This window comes from Puma concolor, chromosome A2, assembly GCF_028749965.1.
Source record: "Puma concolor isolate L17-30 chromosome A2, mPumCon1.1.hap2, whole genome shotgun sequence".
Lineage (NCBI taxonomy): Eukaryota > Metazoa > Chordata > Mammalia > Carnivora > Felidae > Puma > Puma concolor.
In genome coordinates this window covers 170,198,056-170,222,098 of record NC_141668.1, presented here as the reverse complement: position 1 = coordinate 170,222,098, position 24,043 = coordinate 170,198,056, and the positions used below count along the sequence as shown (strand labels likewise).

At 49.2% G+C, this 24,043-nt stretch overlaps 1 protein-coding gene across 1 annotated transcript; it reads right to left on the bottom strand.

Moving 5' to 3' along the window:
* Positions 1-6,199: 6,199 nt before the first annotated feature.
* Positions 6,200-23,261, bottom strand: LOC112852810 (zinc finger protein 77-like). The gene is made up of 4 exons (XM_086699576.1): positions 23,124-23,261; positions 15,713-15,839; positions 7,926-8,106; positions 6,200-7,532 (listed from the first exon to the last, which is right to left on the bottom strand). Exons 1-4 carry the CDS (start codon positions 23,124-23,126, stop codon positions 6,521-6,523), a joined length of 1,323 nt encoding a protein of 440 aa, XP_086555702.1. The 5' UTR covers positions 23,127-23,261; the 3' UTR covers positions 6,200-6,520.
* Between the last annotated feature and the right edge of the window lie 782 nt (positions 23,262-24,043).

The window sequence follows — 24,043 nt, the reverse complement described above, 5'->3', positions numbered from 1 at the left end:
ATGCTCTGTCTCTGAGACACTAGAGCAGTCTAAGAACACCGGTCATTTGTTCCCATTGGATCAGCCACCATGCTCTTTCTGGGCATCAAGCCGATGACAGACTGAAAGCGTCGGTGTCTCATGACCCCCTGCACTACTTCCGGTAACACCCATCTTACTTAGCAGAAAATCCAGTGGCTGACCTTGGACATCTGTCCAAGACGTCTCGGCAATAAATAACATCTTCCCTCCACACCGTTGTTCCCAACCCCCATTGGCTATAGACACCCACTGCCACTGAGAGCAAACTTTTCACTGGGACTTATCTATGCAGTGGATTTTCGTATTCCAGTTGGTAAGCGTAGCGAGTTTTTGCTCTCACTTGGAGGCACAGAAATACACCAGACAGTCGTGCCCCAGGCACCCACAGAGAGTCTGACTTCGTAAGCCCCTAAAGCTGATCTGGAGGATAGAAAGTTTTCTGCCTCTCTCCTTTGTTACACTATGGAGAGAATTCCATTCTCTGCTTCCCTTCAATGGAAGACATTATCTACCTGTTAAACTCTGGGGTTTAAAGGGACATAAAGTCTCAAAAATCTGCAGTCTGCTCAAACTCAGGATCAATACTCAGGGCACTCGATCTTGGAACTGGACATTTGGATCCAGACAAAACCCCTCACGGCTGCTTAATGCTGACACATCCTTTGGACGCCCTATGGCATTGAACATACCACCCCTCTACACAATAAAGATTTTTCATAGCTTATTGATTGGTGTTTTAAAAAGGATCAAAGTGGGGGCGCCCGGGTGGCTGTCGGTTAAGCGTCTGACTTCAGCTCAGGTCATGATCTGACAGTCTGTGAGTTCGAGCCCCACGTCGGGCTCTGTGCTGACAGCCCGGAGCCTGGAGCCTGCTTCGGATTCTGTGTCTCCCTCTCTCTGCCCCTCCCCCACTCACACTGTTTTTCTCTCTCTCCTCAGCCAAGGGTAAAACCACACATTTAGACCAATAGCTGGTACAGATTTCCCCTAAAGGCAGCAGGCAACATCTGGGTCGCAGCCCTCCTGAGACGTTCAGCCTCGCCTGGGTTCCTTTTTCTCATCGTTGCTTCTTCTCTGTCCTTCGTGGAAAGAACGTGCCCTTGTCCACCTTTCCCAAACTGTTACAAAAGAGGGGAATCTCTTCTTCGAGTTGTGGCCTTTCAGAAACCCCCTCATCACGGCCCTGTGATACAGTCATTTTCACTGGCTTTCTCCTAAGAGGGAAGACGTTCAGAATTTAAAGAAGTCTTTCTTTCATCTGAACTCGTCACTGACACGGGATTCTTATGCAGTAGTTTCTAAAAATGCAGCTCTGTAGGCTGCATTTGATAACACATTTGGTTCCAGACAGTTCTTTTGGAATAACAATACCACTTTTTTTTTTTAAAGTTTATTTATTTTGAGAGAGAGAGAGAGACAGAGAGAGCAGGGGATGGGGGGTGGGGGGGGGGGGAGACAGAGACAGAGACGATGCCAAGCAGGCTTCGTGCAGTCGGTGTGCAGAGCCTGATGTAGGGCCTGAACTCACGAAACCGTGAGACCATGACCTGAGCCGAAATCAAGAGTTGGACACTCAATTGACTGAGCCTCCCAAGTGCCGCTAACAATACATTTTAAAATGTCTTTTGGGGCACCTGCCTGGCAGGGTTGGAGCAGCCACAGGACCCTTTTTTTTTCTTTTTTAAAAGAATTTTATTTTAATGCTTATTTACTTTTGAGAGAGAGAGAATGCAGGCAGGGGAGAGGCAGCGAGAGAGGGAGACACAGAATTCGAAGCAGGCCCCAGGCTCCGAGCTGTCAGCACAGAGCCCGACGCGGGGCTTGAACCACGAACCGTGAGATCATGACCCGAGTCGAAGTCGGATGCTTAACTGACTGAGCCACCCAGGCACCCCCATGGGACTCTTGATCTTGGAGTCATTAGTTTGAGAGCCACGTTGGAGATAGAGAGACCTTAAATAAATAATAAACTTTCAAGTTTTGCCATTATTGCAAAAAATTTCATCAGCTACTGCTTTGCATTATTTGCACTACATCTGCCCCAGTCCCGAGTTGATTCTTGTGCTCCTACAGGACCCACTATTGTTTTCTTTTTAATAATAATTTAAGAAATTCCTATGCTCAATATGGGGCCCAAACTCACAACCCTGGGATCAAGAGTCACGTGCCAGGCACCCCTCCACTATTCTACCTTCTATGCTGCTTCTCCAAGACACTTCCAGGATGCATCCAGGACTCCGGGTTTGCTTTTATAAATAAGACCTTTCTCCCTGAAGTCTGAGTAAGTGACAATAAAACTTCAGTTGAGTACTTTCAGACCTAGGGTCCGGTTTAGAATATTCACCTGTTGGGGCGCCTGGTTCATTCAGTCAGTCAAGCATCCGACTCTTGGTTTCGGCTCAGGTCATGATCTCATGGTTTGTGGGATCAATCCCAGCATTGGGCTCTGTGCTGACAGGACAGAGCCTGCTTGGGATTCTCGCTCTCCGTCTCTCTCTGCCCCTCCCCTGCTCACACTTTCTCTCTCTCTCAAAAACAAATAATCATTTTGAGGCGCCTGGGTAGCTCAGTCGTTTGGGAGTCTGTCTTTGGCTAAGGTCATGGTCTCACCATCCATGGGTTCGAGCCACATGTCGGGTTCTGTGCCGACAGCTCAGAGCCTGGAGCCTGCTTCGGATTCTGTGTCTCCCTCTCTCTCTGCCCCTCCCCTGCTGGCACTCTGTCTCTCTCTCAAAAATAAAAATAAAAATTCAAAAAAAATTAGAGAAACAAATAATTATTAAAAAAAGAATATTATTCACATAATGTAGAATTGCCAAGCTAAGCTACTTAGTTTTGTATATTTATTCTAAGGTTTCTATATTGTTGCCTGTCAAACTTTTGTGAAAATGATGTACCTAATAATTAGATGATTTCCCATACTTACCATCTCTCTCTCTGTCTCTTCAGATTTTATTTTTAAGTAATCGCTACACCCAACGTGGGGCTTGAACTCACAACCCTGAGATCAAGAGCTGTGCACTCTACTGACCGAGCCAGCCGGCCGCCCCTCCGATGCTTATCAGCTTGATAAATACAGACGAGGTGGGAAGTGCTGGAGAGTTTCTCCAGCTTTCCTTCGCGGGCCCCTAACTGGTTTCCACCGCTGTGCACCTTCCCTCTCTCACGTGAGACACAGAACCAAGACACATCCTCCCCAGCACTGAGGGACAAAACCACTAACAACGGAAAGCCGGTCTCTTGGTCAGAAATGCCCTTGAAGAACGATCTTGGGGAGGTCTCATGACCCAGCGCTGACTGTCAACTACACACTCCGAAGGAAAGACACCCTCGGATTCGATACGCCTTCAGCTACTGCTTTATTGTCCCACCAGGAGGAAGAAAGGTTTCCTCCTCTGCCATGAATGGCCTCGCCGGTGGCAGACCGTCACAGCTCAGCCCATGAAAATACACTCCACTTGAACTCCCGCTTCACGACAATGCGCTGTTATACCAGCCCCTCCTACAACCCCCCCTCTCCTCTATAAAAGAGCATTCCTCTCCTTTGTTCTCCAGACACGTCTATACCCTTGCTGAAGCATTCCCCTGCTGAACTGCTAAGGACAGATAAACATTTTTCCTGGCGAAGGAACTGTTCAGTTTTACTTTTAAGATAAACAGTATTTAGTACTATTGCTTCTGAATATGTATGGAAAAAATGACACACTCCAAAAATGAGTCACTTCCCCAGCAGGTCATATTTGAACATAAAATCTCGGGTAACGAATCAGAAAACACTTATAAAGATGTAAAAGACTGGAAAACCCAGGTAAGATGCTTTCTAAGAAATAATGGGGAGGGGGGCTATTGTTTCACAAAAACTACAGTGTTTTGAACCACGTATTAAAAACAACAGAATTAGGGGCGCCTGGGTGGCGCAGTCGGTTAAGCGTCCGACTTCAGCCAGGTCACGATCTCGCGGTCCGTGAATTCGAGCCCCGCGTCGGGCTCTGGGCTGATGGCTCAGAGCCTGGAGCCTGTTTCCAATTCTGTGTCTCCCTCTCTCTCTGCCCCTCCCCCGTTCATGCTCTGTCTCTCTCTATCCCAAAAATAAATAAACGTTGAAAAAAAAAATTTAAAAACAACAGAATTAAACACTGGGAAATCACGTGTAACAAGAGTCAGTAAGCATACTGGGTTTCTCTCTTAAGACAGCGGCCAGCTATAGAGGAAAACTTCCACAAACGGCCAAATACACTCACAGGTGCTAATTCCAATCACGGAAACATCCAGAAAGAAGAAAGGCAGGGTCAGCACAGCCTCTCTACAATGCAACCAAGGACAGAGGTTTCCTGCATCTGTGGCTACAGCCTTTGGTCTGAGGGAGGCAGGACACAGACCTACCCTGAGATGCTCACCACAGAAATCACGTACGAGGAAAAGCATGGAGGGGCGTCTGGGTGGCTCAGTTGGCGAAGCGTCCACCTCTCAATTTCGATTCAGGTCATGACTTCACGGTTCGTGAGATCGAGCCCTGAAGTCGGGCTCTGTGCTGACAGTGAGGAGCCCCCTTGGGGTTCTGTCTCCCTCTCTCTGCCCCTCCACCGCTCACTCTCTCTCTCAAAAAAAAAAAAAAAAGTAAGATTAACATTTTTAAGAAAAGTATGGAGATGAAGGGGTCACAGGATAAGAGAGCTCGCTAAGCACGACAGCCTGAAGAGACGGCCTCACGGACACAAAGAGTCACAGGGCAACACAAGGATCCGTGGGGACCGGGAAGCCAAGACGATCTGTCACGGGACAGCTCGTGGAAGTCTCTGGAACATGCTAACAAGAACTAATGGCAAACTTTTCTTACATGGGGGCTGTTCCAGACGGCAGACCAGAAGCCAGGACAACACGCCGTGACTCGGGCCCACCTGGGTCCCCACGCGTCTGTCCCCTGGCGGCACGGAAGGATGGAGAATCACGGTTCCTCACTGCTGCTCTCCAAGCCCCACACAGCTTCTCTTCTCAGGGCCTTCCTCTCAGAGCCGCACAGAGGAGGACTCTGGGACATACGGCCTCCCGCCTCACAAGGCTCACGACGAAACCCAGCAGAACCAGCCAGACACTAGCTTTCCACTTCAAGCCACAAGGTTTCTCTTCTTTTTTTTTTTTTAAGTGTATGTATTTACTTTGAGAGAGAGAGAGAGAGAGAGCTGTCAGCGCAGAGCCTGACACGAGGCTCAATCCCACGAACCGCAAGCTCATGACCTGAGAGCCAAAATCAAGAGTGGGGCGCTTAACCCACTGAGCCACCCAGGCACCCCCAACAGAGTTTCTCTTCGTAACTCAATGGGTCATGACTGATGAACAACCGAGATCAAGGGCGATGAGCGGAGGTCAAACCATGAACACGATCAGAGGAGACTGTCCTCCTCCAGTATCCTTGCGCGTTTACTAACGTCCATGGGGAACACAGGTGGGCACACGGCAGCAACAGCACACGTGGAGACACAACTTTCAATAATAGAGACCGCAAAAAGGGGCAGGGCGGAGTCGGGGAGTTCTAGTCTCTGCACCAGAGGACGAGATACACGTACAGACCACTGATCAGCCCTGGGTCCAGAAGACATCGTCGTGGAGACACGTTTGCCATAACTGTGTGCGGTTTTCGGATCTGAGATAACAAAATAATGCCCTACAGGTGAGAAGGACACAGTGGGATGCTTCTTAGGCATGAGCTGGAATTAACGCACTTGGGATCCCTGTAAGGAAGAGGCATTTGCAAAGACAAATCCATATTTACAACAATTAGAAGATGCCGGGGCTGCCTGACCTGCCATGGACAAAATACGTGACCTACGATCCTTCCAAGCTTTTCCGACACTTTTCCCATCGAGAAGATTTCTCTCCGTGGTGTTTGCTCATGTTTTAAATATGACTATTAGGGGAGAATGCAGGCTTTGCCACAGGTGCTGTGCTCAGGGCTAGTCCCCAGTGTGTGTGTGCTCACAGGTTCCTGGGATGCCCGAAGGCTTTTCCACGGTCCCTACGTTCTCAGGCTACACTTCGCCGTGTTTTCCTTCACATGTGTCCTCGGTGGGAGGAGGGACGACTGGGGGCTCTCCCACAGTGCCCAGTGTGAGTCGTCACACGCTCCCGCAGGTCTACGGGGCACTGGAAGGCCCCACCAGAGTCCTCAGATTCACCGGCTCACCGTCCACTGTGCAGCCTCACGTGTTCTTGACGGGAGCCGTGACGCCTGAACGTCTTCCCACAGTGCTGACCTTCAAAGGGTCTCTCCCCACTGTGCGTCCTCCAAGGAAGGAGTAAACCTGCTACGCTTTCCCACACTCTTTACTCTCCTAGGGTTTCACGCAACAGTATCTCAAATGACTGCAAATGCTGGAGCTGCCTGAAAGCTTTCCCCCACTACTCACAAGCGTCTCTCCCCAGCGTGCGTTGTTCCGTATCGAAGGAATGAAGAACAATAGAACGGATTAGGAACGACACTCCGTACTTTCAGATGTTTGACTCAACTGTGGGTTTTCCCGTGCCTTCGAAAGGAGGAGACACGACTGAAGGTTTTTCCACACTCCTTACATTCGTAGGGCCTCTCCCCGGTGTGTGTCCGCACGTGAGCTCGCAGGTTTGCGGGGTATCTGAACGTTTTCCCACAATGCTGACACACGCAGGGTCTCTCCCCAGTATGTATCCGTGCATGTATTTGAAGGTACGAGGACGAATAGAAGGCTTTTCCACACTGCTGGCACTTGAAAGATTTCACTCCACTGTGCTTTCTCAGATGACTTTGAAGGTAGGCCCGACGAGTGAAGGCTTTTCCACACTCCTGACATTTATAGGGTTTTCCCCCAGTATGCGTTCTCACGTGACTTTGAAGGTAGGTCCGACGAGTGAAGGCTTTCCCACAGAGCCCACACTGAAAAACTCTTTCCCCAGGTTGATTACTTGAGTGACCTTGAGCGTAAGAGAGGCAGCTGTAAACCTTCCCATAGTCTATGCAATCACTGGGCCTCTCCCCGGCGTGAGTTCTCACGTGACACGTAAGACGGGAGTGAAACATAAAGGCATTCCCACACACGCCACACGCATGGACACTCTGTCCACAGGAACCTCGCACGTGACCCTGAAAGGAAGACGTGCAAATGAAAGCTTTTCCACATTTCTTGCACTCTAGAGATATTTTACTACTGAGACTCTTCGCGTACGTCTCCGATGCTCTCCCGGCGTCCTGACCTTCATAGGGTTTCTCTACAAGGCCTGCGTCCACCTGAGTGCTGAGGCTCGCGACACAGCTACAGGCCAGCCCACATTCCTCACAGGGACTAGGTTTGAGTCCTGGGTGAAATCTTCGCAGATTCCCTAGGAAAAAACCACCTGTGAGGGCTTCTCTACACTTAGCGCATTGACAGGATTTGCCTCCGGTGGGATACCCCTGGTGCGCGGTAAGACTTGTAATCGGGTTCAGGGTGCCTCCGCGTTGATCTCCTTCGATACGTTCACAGACACTCTCCACAAAAGGACTTCTGTTCAAAACGGGAAGGCACACGGTTAGGGACTAGTGATTAGAAGCGATCTCTTTATTCATTAATGATCTATTATTGATGTTCGCTCATGCACAATGGCCACTGTCAATGAATGGGTACGTTTGTGGCACTGTCTCCATGCTTACAAAGTGGTACAAGCTTACTGGTCTGGCTGAGGACTCAAACAGAGTCATAACATTCAGGGCTTCTTACGTAGAGTTTTCCCTGACCGTGGTTTCCAACCGAATGGGGTTTCAGATGATCAATACGTAGAATGCATTTTTCCCACCAATTACACAATTGTTGCGCTAGGTTTTCAGCTGTTCTTTAATTTCAAGTTAGTCTCACAATCTGCCAAAGTCCCCCCTCCTCCTCCCTGCAAGTGTCACTCACCTCAAACGCCTTTCCTGGGTTTGCAGGTAATCTCCTCTGCTACGAAATGTCTGGTTTTCTCCAAAAACAGACCAGGAATCGTTTCTTGCAAATCTTACTATTTTTTCTTCATGAGATGGTTCATCCTCCAAAACATCCCACTGAGGACTTGATCCACTGGTATTAACTCGAATGCAATAATCTGCAACATTTGGTAGCAAAATTTAGTTTGCTAGAAAAGAATTAGTGGATAAAAGAAAGAAAACAGACCGAACGTAGACTTCCATTCGTATACTGATCTCAAATGTAAATGAAGTTCATCAGGAAGAAAGGTCAGGTGACCAAGGAAAAATTCTGAGGACCTTGGTAATCTGGGACTTTGGGAATGATAGGAAAACTATCAAATGGCAACGTGTTCACTCAGAAATACTTCAATATAGATGGAGACTAATGCAGAGATCAGTATTTTTAGAAAAACAAAATAGGAAGGAACTGGGCAAGATACACACACCGACACACTACCTCTGTAACAAAACTACAGAAAGGCTCACCATGTGCATAAGGATGGATGAAAAGTCCAACAGGGAAGCCAGGTAAGTGACAAACACCCCCCTTCTCAAACAGACTGCGTCATGTTTCTTTCTTTTTATTAAGTTCAGTTATTTTTAGAGAGAGGGAGAGCACGAGCAGGTGAGCGGCAGAGAGAGAGGGACAGAGAGAATCCCGAGCAGGCTCTGCACTGTCAGCCTGGAGCCCGACACAGCATTCAATCCCACAATCCATGAGATCACGGCCTGGGTCAAAACCGAGAGTCAGATGCTTAACTGACTGAGCCACCCAGGTGCCCCCGAGTCATGTTTCTAATGGATGTGTCCAAACGCCAATCCCTTCTCCAGAACCTGGTCCAACTGAGGGTTGGCCTGTTCTGAAGGCACATAGGCCCTCAGTGGAGCCTGTCTGCACTGCCCCAGGTGCCACTAGGAGGGAGATTAGATGGTGTGTGTGTGGCTGCTGTCCTGCCCCTGAGAAGAGCTCAGCAGGAGGGAGGATTTGAAGGACAACAAGCAATCTGGAAGATGGGCCTGACTTTCGTCTTCAGGGTCATTGATGATGGGTAAGTGTGGGCTTTTTTTGTTTGTTTGTTTGTTTACTAACCTGTACACCCCACGTGGGGCTCAAACTCATGACCCTGACATCAAGAATCACATGCTCTTCTGACTGAGCCAGCCAGGAGCCCCTGGGCTTTTTTGGGGGGTGGAGAGGGAACCATATTGGCCTATAATATTAGTGTCAGGGGTACAACATAGTGATAGGACAGTTCTATACATTACAAAATGCTCACCACGATAAGTGAAATTACCACTGGGCACTATACAAACTACAATATTACTGCCCATATTCCCTGTGTGGCACTCTTCACTCCCAAGACTTCTTTATTTAATAAGCTCAACTCTGTACTTCTCAATCCCCTTCATCCATTCACCCGTCCCTCCAGCCCCTTCCAACCTTGCAAACACCATGTTGATCTCCTGTTTTTACACCTGTTTCTACTTTTTGTTGTCTGTACCTCCATTTTGTTGTTTAGATCCCACGTGTTAAGTTACAACACGGTGTTTGTCTTTCCGTCTTATTTACTTGGAATGACACCCTGTAGTCCATCCATGTGGTCATAAATGGCAAGACTTCATCCATTTTATACGGCTGAGTGATGCCCCTTGTATGTAGATACCACATCTTCCCTATCCATTCATCTGTCGATGGACTCCTGGGTTGCTTCCACATCTTAAATACCACAACTAGTGCCACAGTGAACGTGGGGGCGCACATATCTTTGCGTGTTAGTTTTTTTTCCCCTGTGGTCAACTACCCAGAAGTGGAATTATGTATGGACCATATGGTACTTGTGGTTTAGTTTTTTGTGGAAGCTCCATATGGTTTTCCAACATGGCTGCACCAGTTTACCTTCACACCAACAACGACGGGTTTCCTGGTCTCCACACCCTCACCAATACTTGCTATTTCCTGTCTTTTTGATACTAACCAATCTATCTTCTCTGAGATGATATCGCATTGTGGTTTTGATTTGCATTTCCCTGAGGATTAGTGATACTGAACAGCTTTTTGAATGTCTACTGGCCATCTCAATATCTTCTTCAGGAAAATGTCTGTTGTTGAGTTCCTCTGCCCATTTAATAATCAATTTTTTTTTGGTGTTGAGTTGTAGGAATTATTTATGTTTTAGATACAGACCTTCAAATATCTTCTCCCCTTCCCATAAACAAAGGGTTGCCTTTTCATCATGTTGATAGTTGCCTCACTGCAAAAACTTTTCAGTTTGATATAGTCCCAATTGTTTAGTGTGGGGTTTTTTTGTTTTTTGTTGTTTTTTTTTTTTTTACCCTTCCCTGAGGGACAAGTCCACAAAAATATCACTAAGGCTAATGTCCTTACAGTTTACTGTCTCTGTTTTCTTTCAAGAGGTATATACTTTCAAGTCTTACGTTTAGGTATTTAATCCATATCGTTTACTTTTGTGTAAGCTGTAAGAAAGTGGCCCCGTTTTGTTGTTTTAGTTTATTTATTTTGAGAGTGAGCGAGTATGAGTGGGGGTGGGCCAGAAAGAGAGGGACAGAGAATACCAGCTCGGGGCTTGAACTCACGAACTGTGAAATCACAAACTGAAACCAAGAGTCGGATGCTGAACTGTCTGAGCCACCCAGGCGCCCCTTCAAGTCTTCACTTAAATTTGTTAGTAAATATGCATTATATTGGTTTCAGGAGTGGAAGCCATCATTTATCACTTATATACAACCCCTGGTGCTATCCCATCACCCATCTAGCCCATCCCCCACCCACCTCCCTCCATCAACCCTCGGCTTGTTCTCTATCGTTAAGAGTCTCTTATTGTTTGTTTCCCCCTTCCCATATGTTCATCTGTTTTGTTTCTTAAATTCCACACGACTCATATCATATGGTATTTATCTTCCTCTGACTTCTCGCTTAGTTTAATACACTCCAGTTCCATCCATGTAGTTGCAAATGACAAGATTTCATCATCTTTGGTGGCTGAGTGATATTCCGTTGTGTATATAAACCACATCTTATTTATCCATTCATCAGTCGATGGACATCTGGGCTGCTTCCATAGCTTGGTTATGATAAATAATGCTGCTATACACATCAGGGTGCGTGTACCCCTTCAAATCTGTATTTTTGAATCCTTTGCATAAATACCTAGTAGTGCAGTCGCTGAATTGTAGGGTAGTTCCATCTTTAGTGTTTGGAGCAACCTCCAGACTTTCTTCCAGAGTGGCCGCACCAGTTTGCATTCCCACCAACAGTGCAGGAGGGTTCCCCTTTCTCTGCACCGTTTCATTCTTTTGGAGGTCGCTGTCCAGTTTTCCCCAACACCATTTACTGAACACAGTCTTTTCCACGTCGTATATTCTGACCTGCTTGGTTGTAGATATTTGGACAATATAAACATGGCTTTCTTTTGGGGATCTCTATCCCCTTCCCTTCATCTACGTCTGTTTTTGTGCCATACCATACTGTTTTGATTACTACAGTTTTGCAGTATATTTTCAAATCTGGGATTATCATATCATCAGCTTGGTTACACTTCCCTAAAACTGTTCTGGCTATTTGGGGGCTTTTCAGGTTCCATACAAATTTTAGGATATTTTGCTCTGGTTCTTTGAAAAATACTATTTATTGGTAGGTTGGTAGGTACACTAAATTTGTAGGGTGCTTTTTGTAGTACGGACTTTAACAATATTAATCCTTCCAATCCATGAGAATACTGTATCTTTCAACTTTTTGTATCATCTTCGATTTCTTTTTTTTCCATCATAAGGGTACTCTTTAAACCCCATCCCCTACATCCCCCATGCCCCCCACCTCCCCTCTTGTAACCACCAGTCTGTTCTGTTCTCTATAGTTAAGAGTCTGTTTCTTGGTTTGTCTCACCCTCATTTTTTCCCTTTGCTCGTTTGCTTTTGTTTCATGGATTCCACATATAAGTGAGATCATTTGGTATTTGTCTTTCTCTGACTTATTTCATTTAGTGTAATCTGTCTAGCGCCATCCATATTGTTGCAAATGGCAAGATTTGATTCTTTTTTATAGCTGGGCAATACTCCATTTGTATATGCACCATTGCTTCTTTATCCATTCATCTAGTGATGGACACTTGGGCTGCTTCCATGGTCTGGCAATTGTAGATAATGCTGCAATAAACACAGCGGTGCGTGTATCCCTCTGAATTAGTGTTTGTGTGTGTGTGTGTGTGTGTTTTGGGGGTAAATATCCAGAAGTGCGATTCCTGGATCATAGGGCAGTTCTATTTTTAATTCTTTGAGGAATCTCCACGCAGTTTTCCACAATGGCTGCACCAGTTTGCATTCCCACCAACACTGCACGAGGGTTCCTTTCCCCCCACATCCTCACCAACACTTGTTTTCGTGTTTTCTCTTTCAGACATGCTGACAGGTGTTAGGGGATATGTCTTTATAGTTTTGATTTGCGTTTCCCTGATGAGGAGTGATGCCGAGTCCCTTTCACGTGCCTGTTGGTCATCTGGATGTCTTCTTTGAAGAAGTGTCTCTTCGTGTCTTCTACCCATTTTTAAAAATTGTTTATTTATTGGGGCACCTGGGTGGCTCAGTTGGTTGAGCTCCCACTTTGGCTCAGGTCATGATCTCATGGTCTGTGGGTTCGAGCCCTGTATTGGGCTCTGTGTTGACAGCTTGGAGGCTGGAGACTCTTGCAGATTCCCTCTCTCTCTTTGCCCATCTGCCACTCATGCACTGTCTCTCTCTCTCTCTCTCTCAAAAATAAATAAACATAAAAAAAAAAAAATAGGGGCACCTGAGTTGCTCAGTCGGTTAAGCTTCCGACTTCAGCTCAGGTCATGAGCTCACAGTTGGTGAGTTAGAGCCCCACGTTGGGCTCTGTACTGACAGCACGGAGCCTGGAGCCTGCTTCAGATTCCGTCTCCCTTTCTCTCTGCCCCTCCCTGCTCACGCTCTCTCTCTCTCTCACAAAAATAAACATTTTTATTTAAAAATAAAAAGTTAAAAAATAAATTTAAGTAAGTCTAAAAAAATTAAAATATTAACAATTAAAATTTTTATTTAAAAATTTTTTTTAATCAAAAAACTTATTTTTAAAGATATGCATATATGTATTTAAAAATATGTATTTATTTTGAGAGACAGAGAATGAGACAGCATGAATGGGGGAGGAGCAGAGAGAGGAGAATCCCAAACAGGCTCCTTGCTATCAGCACAGGGCCCAAGGTGGGAATCGATCCCACGAACCGTGAGACCATGACCTGAGCCAAAATCAAGAGTCAGACGCCCAACAACCTGAGCCATCCTGACCATTTTTTATTAGATTGCTTCTTGTGGGGTATTGCATTGTTTCAGTTCTTTATATATTTTGGATACTAACCCGTTATAGGATGTATGACCTCCCATTCCGGAGACTACCTTTTACTTTTTTTTTTTTTTTTTAATTTTTTTTTCAACGTTTTTATTTATTTTTGGGACAGAGAGAGACAGAGCATGAACGGGGGAGGGGCAGAGAGAGAGGGAGACACAGAATCGGAAACAGGCTCCAGGCTCTGAGCCATCAGCCCAGAGCCCGACGCGGGGCTCGAACTCACGGACCGCGAGATCGTGACCTGGCTGAAGTCGGACGCTTAACCGACTGCGCCACCCAGGCGCCCCTACCTTTTACTTTTGTTGCTTGTTGCCTTCACTGTGCAGAAGCTTTCTATTTGGATGCAGTTGCAATAGTTTATTTTTGCTTTTATTTTCTTGGCCTCAGGAGGCAGATCTAGAAAAATGTTGCCATAGCCAATGTCTGAGAGAACTGCCTACACTCCCTTCAGAAAGTTTTATGGTTTCAGGTTTCAAATTTAGGTCGTTAATCCACTTTGAGTTTATTTTTGTGTGTGGTGAAGAATGTGGTCTCGTTTCATTCCGCATGTGGCTGTCCGGTTTTCCCAGTGCCATTTGTTGAAGAGACTATATTTTTCCCACTGTATGTTCTTTCCTCCTTTGTCAAAGATTAATTGACGAGGTGCCAGAGTGGCTTAGTCAGTTAAGCATCTGATTCTTGATTTTGGCTCAGGTCATGACCTCATAGTTGGTGAGTTCAACCCCTGCATCAGGTTCCTTGCTGACAGTGCAGACCCTGCTTGGGATCTATCTCTCCCTCTCTCTCTGCCCCTCCCCTGCACTCACTCTAGCGCTCTCTCAAGATAAATAAACTTAAAAAAAAAAAAAAAAAAGGTTAATCGACCATATAATTGTGAGCTTATTTCTAGGTTTTCCGTTCCACTCAACTGATCTCTGTTTCTATTTTTGTACCTGTATCATCCTGTTTTAATGACTACCATTTTGTAATAGAACTCAAAATTTGGAATTGGAATACCCCCGGTTTCGTGTTCCTTTCTCAAGATTGCTTTGGCTTTTGAAGTCTTTTGTAGTTCCATACAAATTTTAGTATGTCGGTGCTACCTGTGTGAAAAGTGCTGTTGGAATTTTGACAGGGATTGCGTTAAATCTCTACATTGCTTGGGGTACTACAGTCTTTCCATTTCTTTGTGTTGTCTTGAAATTCCTTCATTGGTGTTTTACCCTCTTTGGGATACAGTTCTTTCACCTCTTTGATTGAGCTTATTCCCAGATATTGTATTGGTTTTGGTGCAATTGTAAGAGGGGATTCTTCATTAATTTAACTTTCTGCCGCTTCATTATTAGTCTATAAGAATGCGACAGATTTCTGTACATTGATTTTGTATCCTGGGGGCGGTGGGAGTCCTCTGGGGGGATGCTGTCGTGTGGCAACTGGTGTTGGCAGCATAGACGCAGAGCATCAGAACTGGCTCCCACAAGCACCTGACCATCTAGGGTGAAGGGGGGCAAGGGAAATGACACCTGCCTACACGTCTGTTCCTGCAGGAAGTTCCCTGAGCCTCCAGTGTGTGTCCTAAAATTAATCAATAAATCTCTATCACATACAACTAAGGCCATTTTCAAAAGGCTGCCCCTCTGCTGGACCTTCTGCCAAACGATACAGCCTAGAGTGAAGCCCTTGTGAGGTTTCACCCCCAAAACTTAAGGCTCATTGATTTTCAAAGGCAGGTGTTATGGGTCCTGGTCTCTCCACTGTAGTCCCCCGGGCCAGGGGTGCACGGTGTGGGGACTGATTCCCCAGCTTCTCGGTAACTGGGATGTCCCGCCCACTTGTGGACAGCCACACCGGGGGTTTGGTTTCCAACCACATCTCCCCCCTGCCTACCCTTTTCCATGCAGCCTTCATGTTAGCTTCGAAAGACCTGTCCGGCCAGTTTTCCAGGCATCGCAGACTTAGTGGGAGTACACGTTCCTATTGCCTCAGAGTGTCCGGGGAACGCGGTGAGTTCAGGATCCCCTACTCTGCCGCCATCCCTCCTCGTTAAGTGAGGATTTAAGTGCAGCAATATTAAGGTGTCCAATGTGTATTCGCCACCGTGTAACTTCCACAGGAGTAAAAACCACAAAACAGCACTCACCAGAGACCGCATTCCCATTTATTAAATTAGGGAGTCTCAGACCTTAATCAAGATGAACAGAGCAAGTTAACACATAAAACTTTTCTCGTGGAAAAGCTATGTGACTCTACGTAGGTTCCATGAAGGCTTGGATCATGTCTACCCCTCCTCCAATGTACTCCCATTCCTCGGCCCCAGCAAAATCAGACAGTTGTAAGAAACATGTGTTGCGTCAAGACTAGGGAAGGGATGGAGCCGTCCTTACCCACTGAGGCCAGGTTCTTGCAGGTCTCCAGCATCACATCTCTGTAGAGGTTCCTCTGACTGCTATCCAGCAAAGCCCACTCTTCCGGGGTGAAGTTCACAGCCACATCCACAAAGACCACAGAGTCCTGAAACATACCATACACTCTATTGCAGCAAAGCTCCATCATCACCTACGTGTGGGGGAGGATGAAGGGTGACAGGCGGGGAGCTGCACTCCGTTCCCAGGACCATGAGTCACACGTGAGTAGGGAGTGACAACACCCAGGCAGACCCACTGCACTGCGCACAGTGACGGGAAGGGCTGGGACTTGAAGCAGAGGGTGATGACAAGAGCTGCCATAGACTTGCACACACCCAATTTACTGGGATATTTCTACTGAGACACATCTGAGCAGACCAGTTCTGTACAGATTGAAAAGTGAGATATTCACTCGGACAGCACACAAATCGGAGGACACACGTTTGGCCTGCTCAAAGACGATTATGCCTCGTCATCAGCTCCAAGAACTGGAACCAGAATGTCAGGATGCTGTGGACACTCAGATTCCAGGGCTGCTTGATGGGAGCAGCTCTCGCCCTGGAAGGAACAAGGGCAAGAAGCCTGCTGGAGTCCCCTCTCTTCCGACAGAGGCAGACACGACCCTTTCTCCAGATTAGTTGGGCTCTGGGCACGGACACAGGCCAGGGCCCGGGCGCCTGGCACACCTGGCGTGTAAGACAAGTTCTGGTTCCTGAAGAAACTCAGAAGTCAGCAGGGCCTCTGAAATATATAACCCAGTACCCAGAATTCAAGCAAAAGGGCACCAGAAAGAAAAGTTCCCTGACAGATTGCTACTAAAAGGGCAAGAGATGACTTTAACAGAGAGAGGAAAAAAAAAAAAAAAAACCACATAATATCTTCTCAGCAAAATCAGAGGACACTGCATCATTGAAATAAAGAGCAAACAACTATGATAAAAATAATCAGAAGTTGCAAAACAAAAGACATGTCCCCAAAATCTAAGGACACAGAACCCAGCTACATCAGTTACAACAAAGGCAACACCCCTTCATCTGGGGCTAAAATGTGGGTTTGCTAGTCACACAGCTGATACGAGGTTTGTGATCTAAACAGGTTTTTAAAAACTCATTGGGGCGCCTGGGTGGCGCAGTCGGTTAAGCGTCCGATTTCAGCCAGGTCACGATCTCGCGGTCCGTGAGTTCGAGCCCCGCGTCAGGCTCTGGGCTGATGGCTCAGAGCCTGGAGCCTGTTTCAGATTCTGTGTCTCCCTCTCTCTCTGCCCCTCCCCCGTTCATGCTCTGTCTCTGTCCCAAAAATAAATAAACGTTGAAAAAAAAAATTAAAAAAAAAAAAACTCATGTAACAACAATAAAAAAGTATAAAGACAAATAATACAACTAAATAACAGACAAAGAACGCGAGTACACATTTCCCCAGGAAGATACACAATGGCCAAAAAGCACATGAAATGATGCTCGATGTCACCAATCATCTGGGGTCCATCCACAAAATTTAATTGTGCACAGACATGTCTAACCTACTCTATGAGGCCAGTTTATCATGATACCAAAACCAGTCATATATAAAATGGATTCTACAACGTGACCAAGTGGGATTTATCTGGGAATAAAATGGTTGGTTCAGCAAGAAAATAGCAGTCATAAACTTCATGAACAGAAGAGAAACAAAAACCCCATGATCACTTACACACAGAAAAGTATCTCCTTGAACCCACCACCCTCTCTTGACAAAAATACTCAGCCAACTAGGAACAGAAAGGAACTTCCTCATCCCGAAAAGGGGCGGCGGGGAAAAGTCCACACCTAACATTTGCGCACCCAGACACTTCTCCAAAGAACATATGCAAATGGCCAGTGGGTCGATGAAAAGATGCTGGACATTCGTCACGCGGGACACGCACCTCGAACTACCAGCAGAGGCCCCTTCGCACCCACCACACTGGCTATAAAGACGCCCCAGGAAGCGCCGCCGAGGACGTGAGCAGGACGCATTCTCCTTCATTTATCCTGCTGCCGATGTAAGCGGGGGCGGCCGCTTTGGAAGAGTCTGGTGGACCCCCAACACGAGCAACGTGGAGTTCCCACCCAACACGGCAGGTCCGCTCCTCGTATCCACTTGCCCCAGACCCGGGAGGACGAGCGCCATCACACACACGCGTGCGCACGCGCTCCGCTCTCCGCCGCACGACTCCCGATCGCCAGGGATGAAAACCACCCAGAAGCCGGGCACCTCTTCCAGGCTGAGTAAAGGCGACACGACTGAAGTGGAGTCAGGAGTCCACAGGGGAAGCTCCCCAACCTGCCGCTCAGGGCCAAGGGCAGACACAACACGGAGAGACGCACCGGCACACCCATAATGCATCACTGTTCATGCAGGAGGAAGGAAGACTATTTCCTCGGGTGGCATCAGCCCAGCCAATGAGAGACAAGACAGTCACAACCCAGCCAACGTGAGATAACCATGGCTCAGCCAATGAGAGAGTCACATGTCAGCCAATGAGAGACGACCACAGTCCAGCCAATGAGAAGCCGCTACACCTGGATTCTCCCAGTTTGCTCCAATGGACTTCTAGCTTGGCACAGCCCCCTCCCAACGCCCCCTTCTCTTCTAGAAAAGAGTGTTCCTCCCTTTGTTCCTCCCTTTCTTCTTCAGACTTGCCTGTGGTTTTCCTGGGGCTTACCTGTCCCAAATTGTAATTCTCTGCTATACCCAGATACACCCACTTGTTCCTGGAAAAATAACTGACTTCTGTTTTGCTTTTGGTTTTTTTTTTTTGTTTTTTTGTTTTTTTGTTTTTTTTTTTTTGAGAGAGAGAGAGAAAGAGAGCGACCAGGAGCAGGGGAGGGGCAGAGAGCGGGAGAGAGAGAGAATCCCAAGCAGGCTCTGCACTGTCAGCACAGAGCCCAACCTGGGGCTTGAACCCATGAACCATGAGAACATGACCTGTCCTGAAATCAAGAGTACCATCATCAACCAACTGAGCCACCCAGACACCCCAAGAACAATACTTCTGGAGGCAAACAGGACTCCGGGTCTGCCTCCACAGGAGAACTTTCTCCCCGGGGTTGGAATAAATGCCAATAAACATTTCAGTGGGCTGCCTTCAGACCCGGGGTCCCGAATTAGAACAATCCATAGAGTTATGCTACTTTTCTTTCGTATTTTATTGCCGGTGAATCGTGTGATTCGTACAAGTACACGCTCTGCAAGGCTGACACTGCTGATGCACACGGCCTAGATGACAAGTGTCTGACGGCATCTCCCTCCGAACCGTCCCTGTCACTCAGGTGTGGCCTCGACTGGTTTCCACTGCTCTGGTCGTTCCCTCCAACACGAGACACGCCAAGCGGGAGACGTCCTTCCTGGCGCTGAGGGACAAATCCGCTAAATACAGCAAACCCGCCTCTCACTCCCAGATGCTTCCGAGGAAACACGGAGGTCAAACAGAGGAAATGGAGAGATTCGCCCACGGAAAGCTCCTCAGGGACGGAGTGGGGGGCCGGCAGGGGGCGCCCTCGCGTCCTGCCCGGTCCTCACCGGGGGCCCCAGCCGCAAGCCCAGCACCCTGCAAGCCCAGCCCGCCTCGGCTGGGACGCCGCCTCCCCACCCCCACCCTGCCAGCGGGGAGCCACTGTGCTTCCAGCTCTAGGTTCTTCCGCATCCCGTGTTTCCATCCCGGCCCCTCCTGGCCTCTCTAGGAGAGCGTCCCTCTCCTCTGTTCTAGTAACTGCCTGTGGTCCTGTGGTATCTTACACGTTCAGAATTAATTCCCTGCTGTTCCGGAACAACCTCAGTTTTGGGGGTAAAATAACTGACAGTTTCAACTTACAACTTACCAGTAACTAGAACACGAGGCAGTAACAGACAGACGGATAAACACCCTGATTGACAAAGAAATGCACACACAGGCGCCCCTGACTCTAGCCAGTGGGTATACGCTCAGCGGGTGCCACAGGGCATCAGCAGAGATGGGGACGCTTGGACACATGGGGCCAGGGAAGGCTGGTTATCTAAGGGGTAAAAATAATCCTAGGGAGCCTGGGTGGCTCAGTCAGCTAAGCCTCCGATTTCGGCTCAGGTCATGATCTAGCAGTTCGTGGGTTCGAGCCCCACGTTGGGCTCTGTGCTGACAACTCAGAGCCTGGAGCCTGTTTCGGATCCTGTGTCTCCCTCTCTCTCTGCCCCTCCCCTGTTCACGCTCTGTCTCTGTCTCAAAAATAAATAAACATTAAAAAAAAAAAAAAAAAAAGGAATCCTTTCCCTCGTCCACTTCATGGACAGTAACCAAGACCTGTGGATTTAACCGTCATGGAAACAAAGTGGAACACACAGAAAGTTCCAGCGCGTGTGATTATGACCTGAGTGAAGGAGGCGTTTTCTCACAGAACAAAAGAAGGTTGTCTGCACAGGAAGAGATGAGGAAGTTCAAGTCTACTGAAAATGTGCAGGGGGTGCCTCGGTGGCTCAGCCTGTTATGCGTCCAACTCAAGATTTCAGCTCAGATCATCTCAGGGTTGAGATCGAGCCCGGCGTCAGGCTCTGTGCTAGGCCCGCTTGCGATTCCCTCTCTCCCTGCCCTCCTTCCCTCGTGCTCTTTCATTCTCAAAATAAGTAAATAACCTTAAAAAAAAGGGAAATGTGACAGGTCCATCCACGCAGGCAGCACAGAGAAATGACACACCCTGACCTGGACAAAACACAACACGTAGAAATGAAACAGACAAATGTCCACAGGATGTGAAGGAAACAGATCATCAGGAAGCAGACCCGTGAGTTACAGGTGACAACACGCTGGAAACGTTTCCACAGGAGAGGGAACTCCACATGTGAGAAATGCTCAGCCCCGGGGGAATCAGATAAACCAATGTGTGGCATCCAGGAGATCCTGACCTCCAGGAGATCCGTGTCACGCCCTCGAGCGAGCGGGACAACATAAAGCGGGTAACTCCCACTGCCGCAAGTGACAGGACCCAGCAGTGATGGCTGATTCACACGCTGCATCCCCATCACTTAGTAAATTTTAACTTACCCTCAATCTACAATATGCAATTTTCCCCATCATGTAAAAATGGCGATGCGTTCACACTTAGAGACATGAAGCCACAAGACAAGCAGGAACTTGAGACCTGGGTCTTTGCTTTGAGCTGCGAGCACCCTGGGTCATCCGGATGACACAAAGACCCCCTCCCAGCATGTGAAGGAAAACGTGCAGAATCACTGCTTCTACGTGTGCTTGAGATGAAAGAAAGGAAGTTCTAGGGCACCCTCTGGTTTTAAATAAATGGAAACTGTTTATCCATTTCAGAGAACAGGTGCTTGTTAACTTTAGCCTCATGATAGCGAATCATAAGTCACAACTGAACACAACCCAGTTCAAGGGATTTCTGTGTATCTCAGACCACCATGAATTAACCAGAAGTGGGTCAGGATCACAGTTTTGCAACTCTGGACCTGCATGGAACTGTCACCAGCATTTGGATGAATCCTCTGATCCATGACTCCACCCACCTGCATGAAGGCGTGGAGCCCCCAACCCTCATGGAGAAGGACAGTTCTGTCCTGAGACACTTTTCCCCAGGGGACGCTCTCTGGATAAAGCCCCCAGTAACCCGTGTCAGCAGGGACAGGAACGACCTGACACATTTACCACCCTCTGCCCTGAAGGGGAAGAAAGGAGGCAGAAAGAACTCGGGCATTTTACATCTGCTCAACGCGAGGCTGGCGGAGGACAGAGCCATCCGTGCTGGGCTGGACAGGGTGACAGGTCCTGCTCACAGGTGACATGCAGACGCCTACCTGAGCCCTGTGCTCCCAGGAAAACCTCAGTGGAAGGGAAAGGCACTCCCTCCCCCACCCTGTCGGGGTCTGGAAAACAGCAGGCTGCACGAGGGCCCCTCCCCCGTCAGACCAGGAGACTCACAGCACGTCCCCCTGTTCACCCACGACGGGGCCGCGCGCAGACCCCCCACACCCACACTTCGTGCCTCATCTGTGATCAGCTCAGCTGCTTGTCCCCGTGCCCAAGGGGCACAAAATGCTGGCTGGTCCCGCTTTGCTTTGGCTTCTCTCCTTCCTCCAGACCCCTGAATGCGGGCCTGCTCTCAGCCTGAGCCACACACAGCCCCCCCGGGGACAGGGGGACAGGCTGGCCTCAGGGAACCTCCACGTCAGCACCACACCTGCTCATGCCTGGTTTCTTTCCTTTTATATGACTCTTGAGACACTCGCTGGTCTTAGGCTCACAGTGTCCTCCCTGTCCATATAGCCCCCTGCCCTCCTGCACAGCCCTTGCCCCTAATGCAACAGCCCCCCCCCCCCACACCGACCTGACCTTAGTGCTACAGCCTCCCTAGCCCCCCGCACAGCCTCTGCCCCTAGTGCAACAGTCCTTCCCCCCTGCAGGGCCCCTGCCCCTAGTGCAACAGTCCCCTCCCCCACCTTTGCAATCATTTTTGTCGTTACACGTCTCTCCTTACTCAGTTTGGATTTTTCCTTTGAACCTGGTTTGACCAACTGTCCACCACTGCCCCTTTCCTACCCAAACTTTACCCAGGCCACTGTCCTCCCCACAGGCCCCTGGCTGTGGGTGGCCCACACGCTGAACATCCACTGAGCTGAGGAAGGAGGCCCGGGGGACCTGAGCCAATGAGGCCTTCCTCCACCGCAGGGGTGGGATCCTGACACTGGGCCTTCTTGCCCATCCCCCTCTTGCAGAACAGCCAAGCGCCGGTTCTGTTTCACTGGAGAGGCTGAATCTCTGAGGATCCGAGGATCTCTGAGACGGGACCTGGTCCCTGTTGGAACTCCTTTGTAACAAAGTGTCCTCGACAAGCTCGAATTTGGATTTATCTCTCAGGTCCATCGTGAGTTCCCGGACTCCGATTCCCAGGTTTTACTGCCCCCGCACGTGGTGGTCCCCGCCTCCTTCCACCAGCCAGGACTCGGGTGGTCACATGGAAACCCGTGATTGTGACGGGACACGGGGACCCCACCCCATGGCCAGAGACAGAGACTTGGGTCAGGACCTGCGGAACCCACACGAGGAGAGGGGATAGGACGCCGGAACCCCACCCCGCGGCCCACAGATCTCTGGACGGGACCCCCGGGACCCCACGAGGAGAGGGGACAGGACAAAGGAACCTCACCCCGAGGCCCATGGCCGATCTAGGGTTAGGACCGCGGTCCACGGCGGAGATTCGGGTAGAGACTATGAGACCCACACGCGAGGATGGGAGAGAACGCCGGGATCCCATCCGAAGGCCCACAGGGGAAACTCGGGAGAGAACTCGCGGGGAACAGGGAAATAGGGGTCCGCGGTCGCTACAAACCGGTTCAGGCCGGTTGGAACCAGCCCCTCCGCGTCCCGGGCCAGGGACCGGCCACTCACCATCTCGCGGCCGCACACGGAGCTCTCCGGGCGTCCTCCTCTTGATCCCGCGACCCGGCGACTCCGCGGCCCTCACGTGCCCCTCCTCCAACCGAGGAGCTAGCGGACCGGAAAACTGGGTGAGCGCGGGACAAGCGCACACCAGCAGCCACGACTCAGAGCTCACACTCACCGAGCGGGATGGCATCACCCCATCCCCCACCCACCAGGGCCTGATTGGAGTGTTTCCGGACCCGGTAATATAAATGCACCGCGCTATGCGCCCCCAAGCACGGATTGGGCGTTGCTTCAGGCAATGCGATCTGATTGGATGCTGTTCCGAAGATAACTCCCCACCACCTCCATTGGACAATTCTCCGAGACACCGCACTGCCGCACTGTGATAGGGCAGCCTGAGGCCCTTCACGTTCTGATTGGAGGGTGGTCCCGGCACCGCCCCTGTGGCGCCAGATTGGGCAGATCCCCCAGGCCCCGCCTCCTACGCCCTGAGTGACGGGCCGGCGGTACACACGTGTCTGATCCGCCCGCCCTGAGGTCGGCTCCGGCCGAACGCCCTCCTGGCCGGCTGACCCGCCTGCCTCTTCCTTTGTCCCGGGAATCTGACTCGGTTTCTCCGCGGAGCCTCCCCTGTCCCGCGCCGGATCGGAACGAGACAGGGCAGAAGGGCCTGGTGACGGTTGTGTCTGTGGTCGACACGCGGGCGAGGTGACGGTGCCCCTGTCCCCTGTTTAAGAACAATTCAATGACCAGTGATGTCACGGAACAGAAGATAAGGTCTCCCAGCGTTTTGACCTGACTCTTGACACCGCAAGGCCCCGCTCCCACTTCTCTGTCCCCAGGTCAACCAAACATGGCCGTGCTCTCAGCCTCCGTGGGACATGGGACCCCTGGGCCCCAGCAGGACACAGCTACAGGTGTGA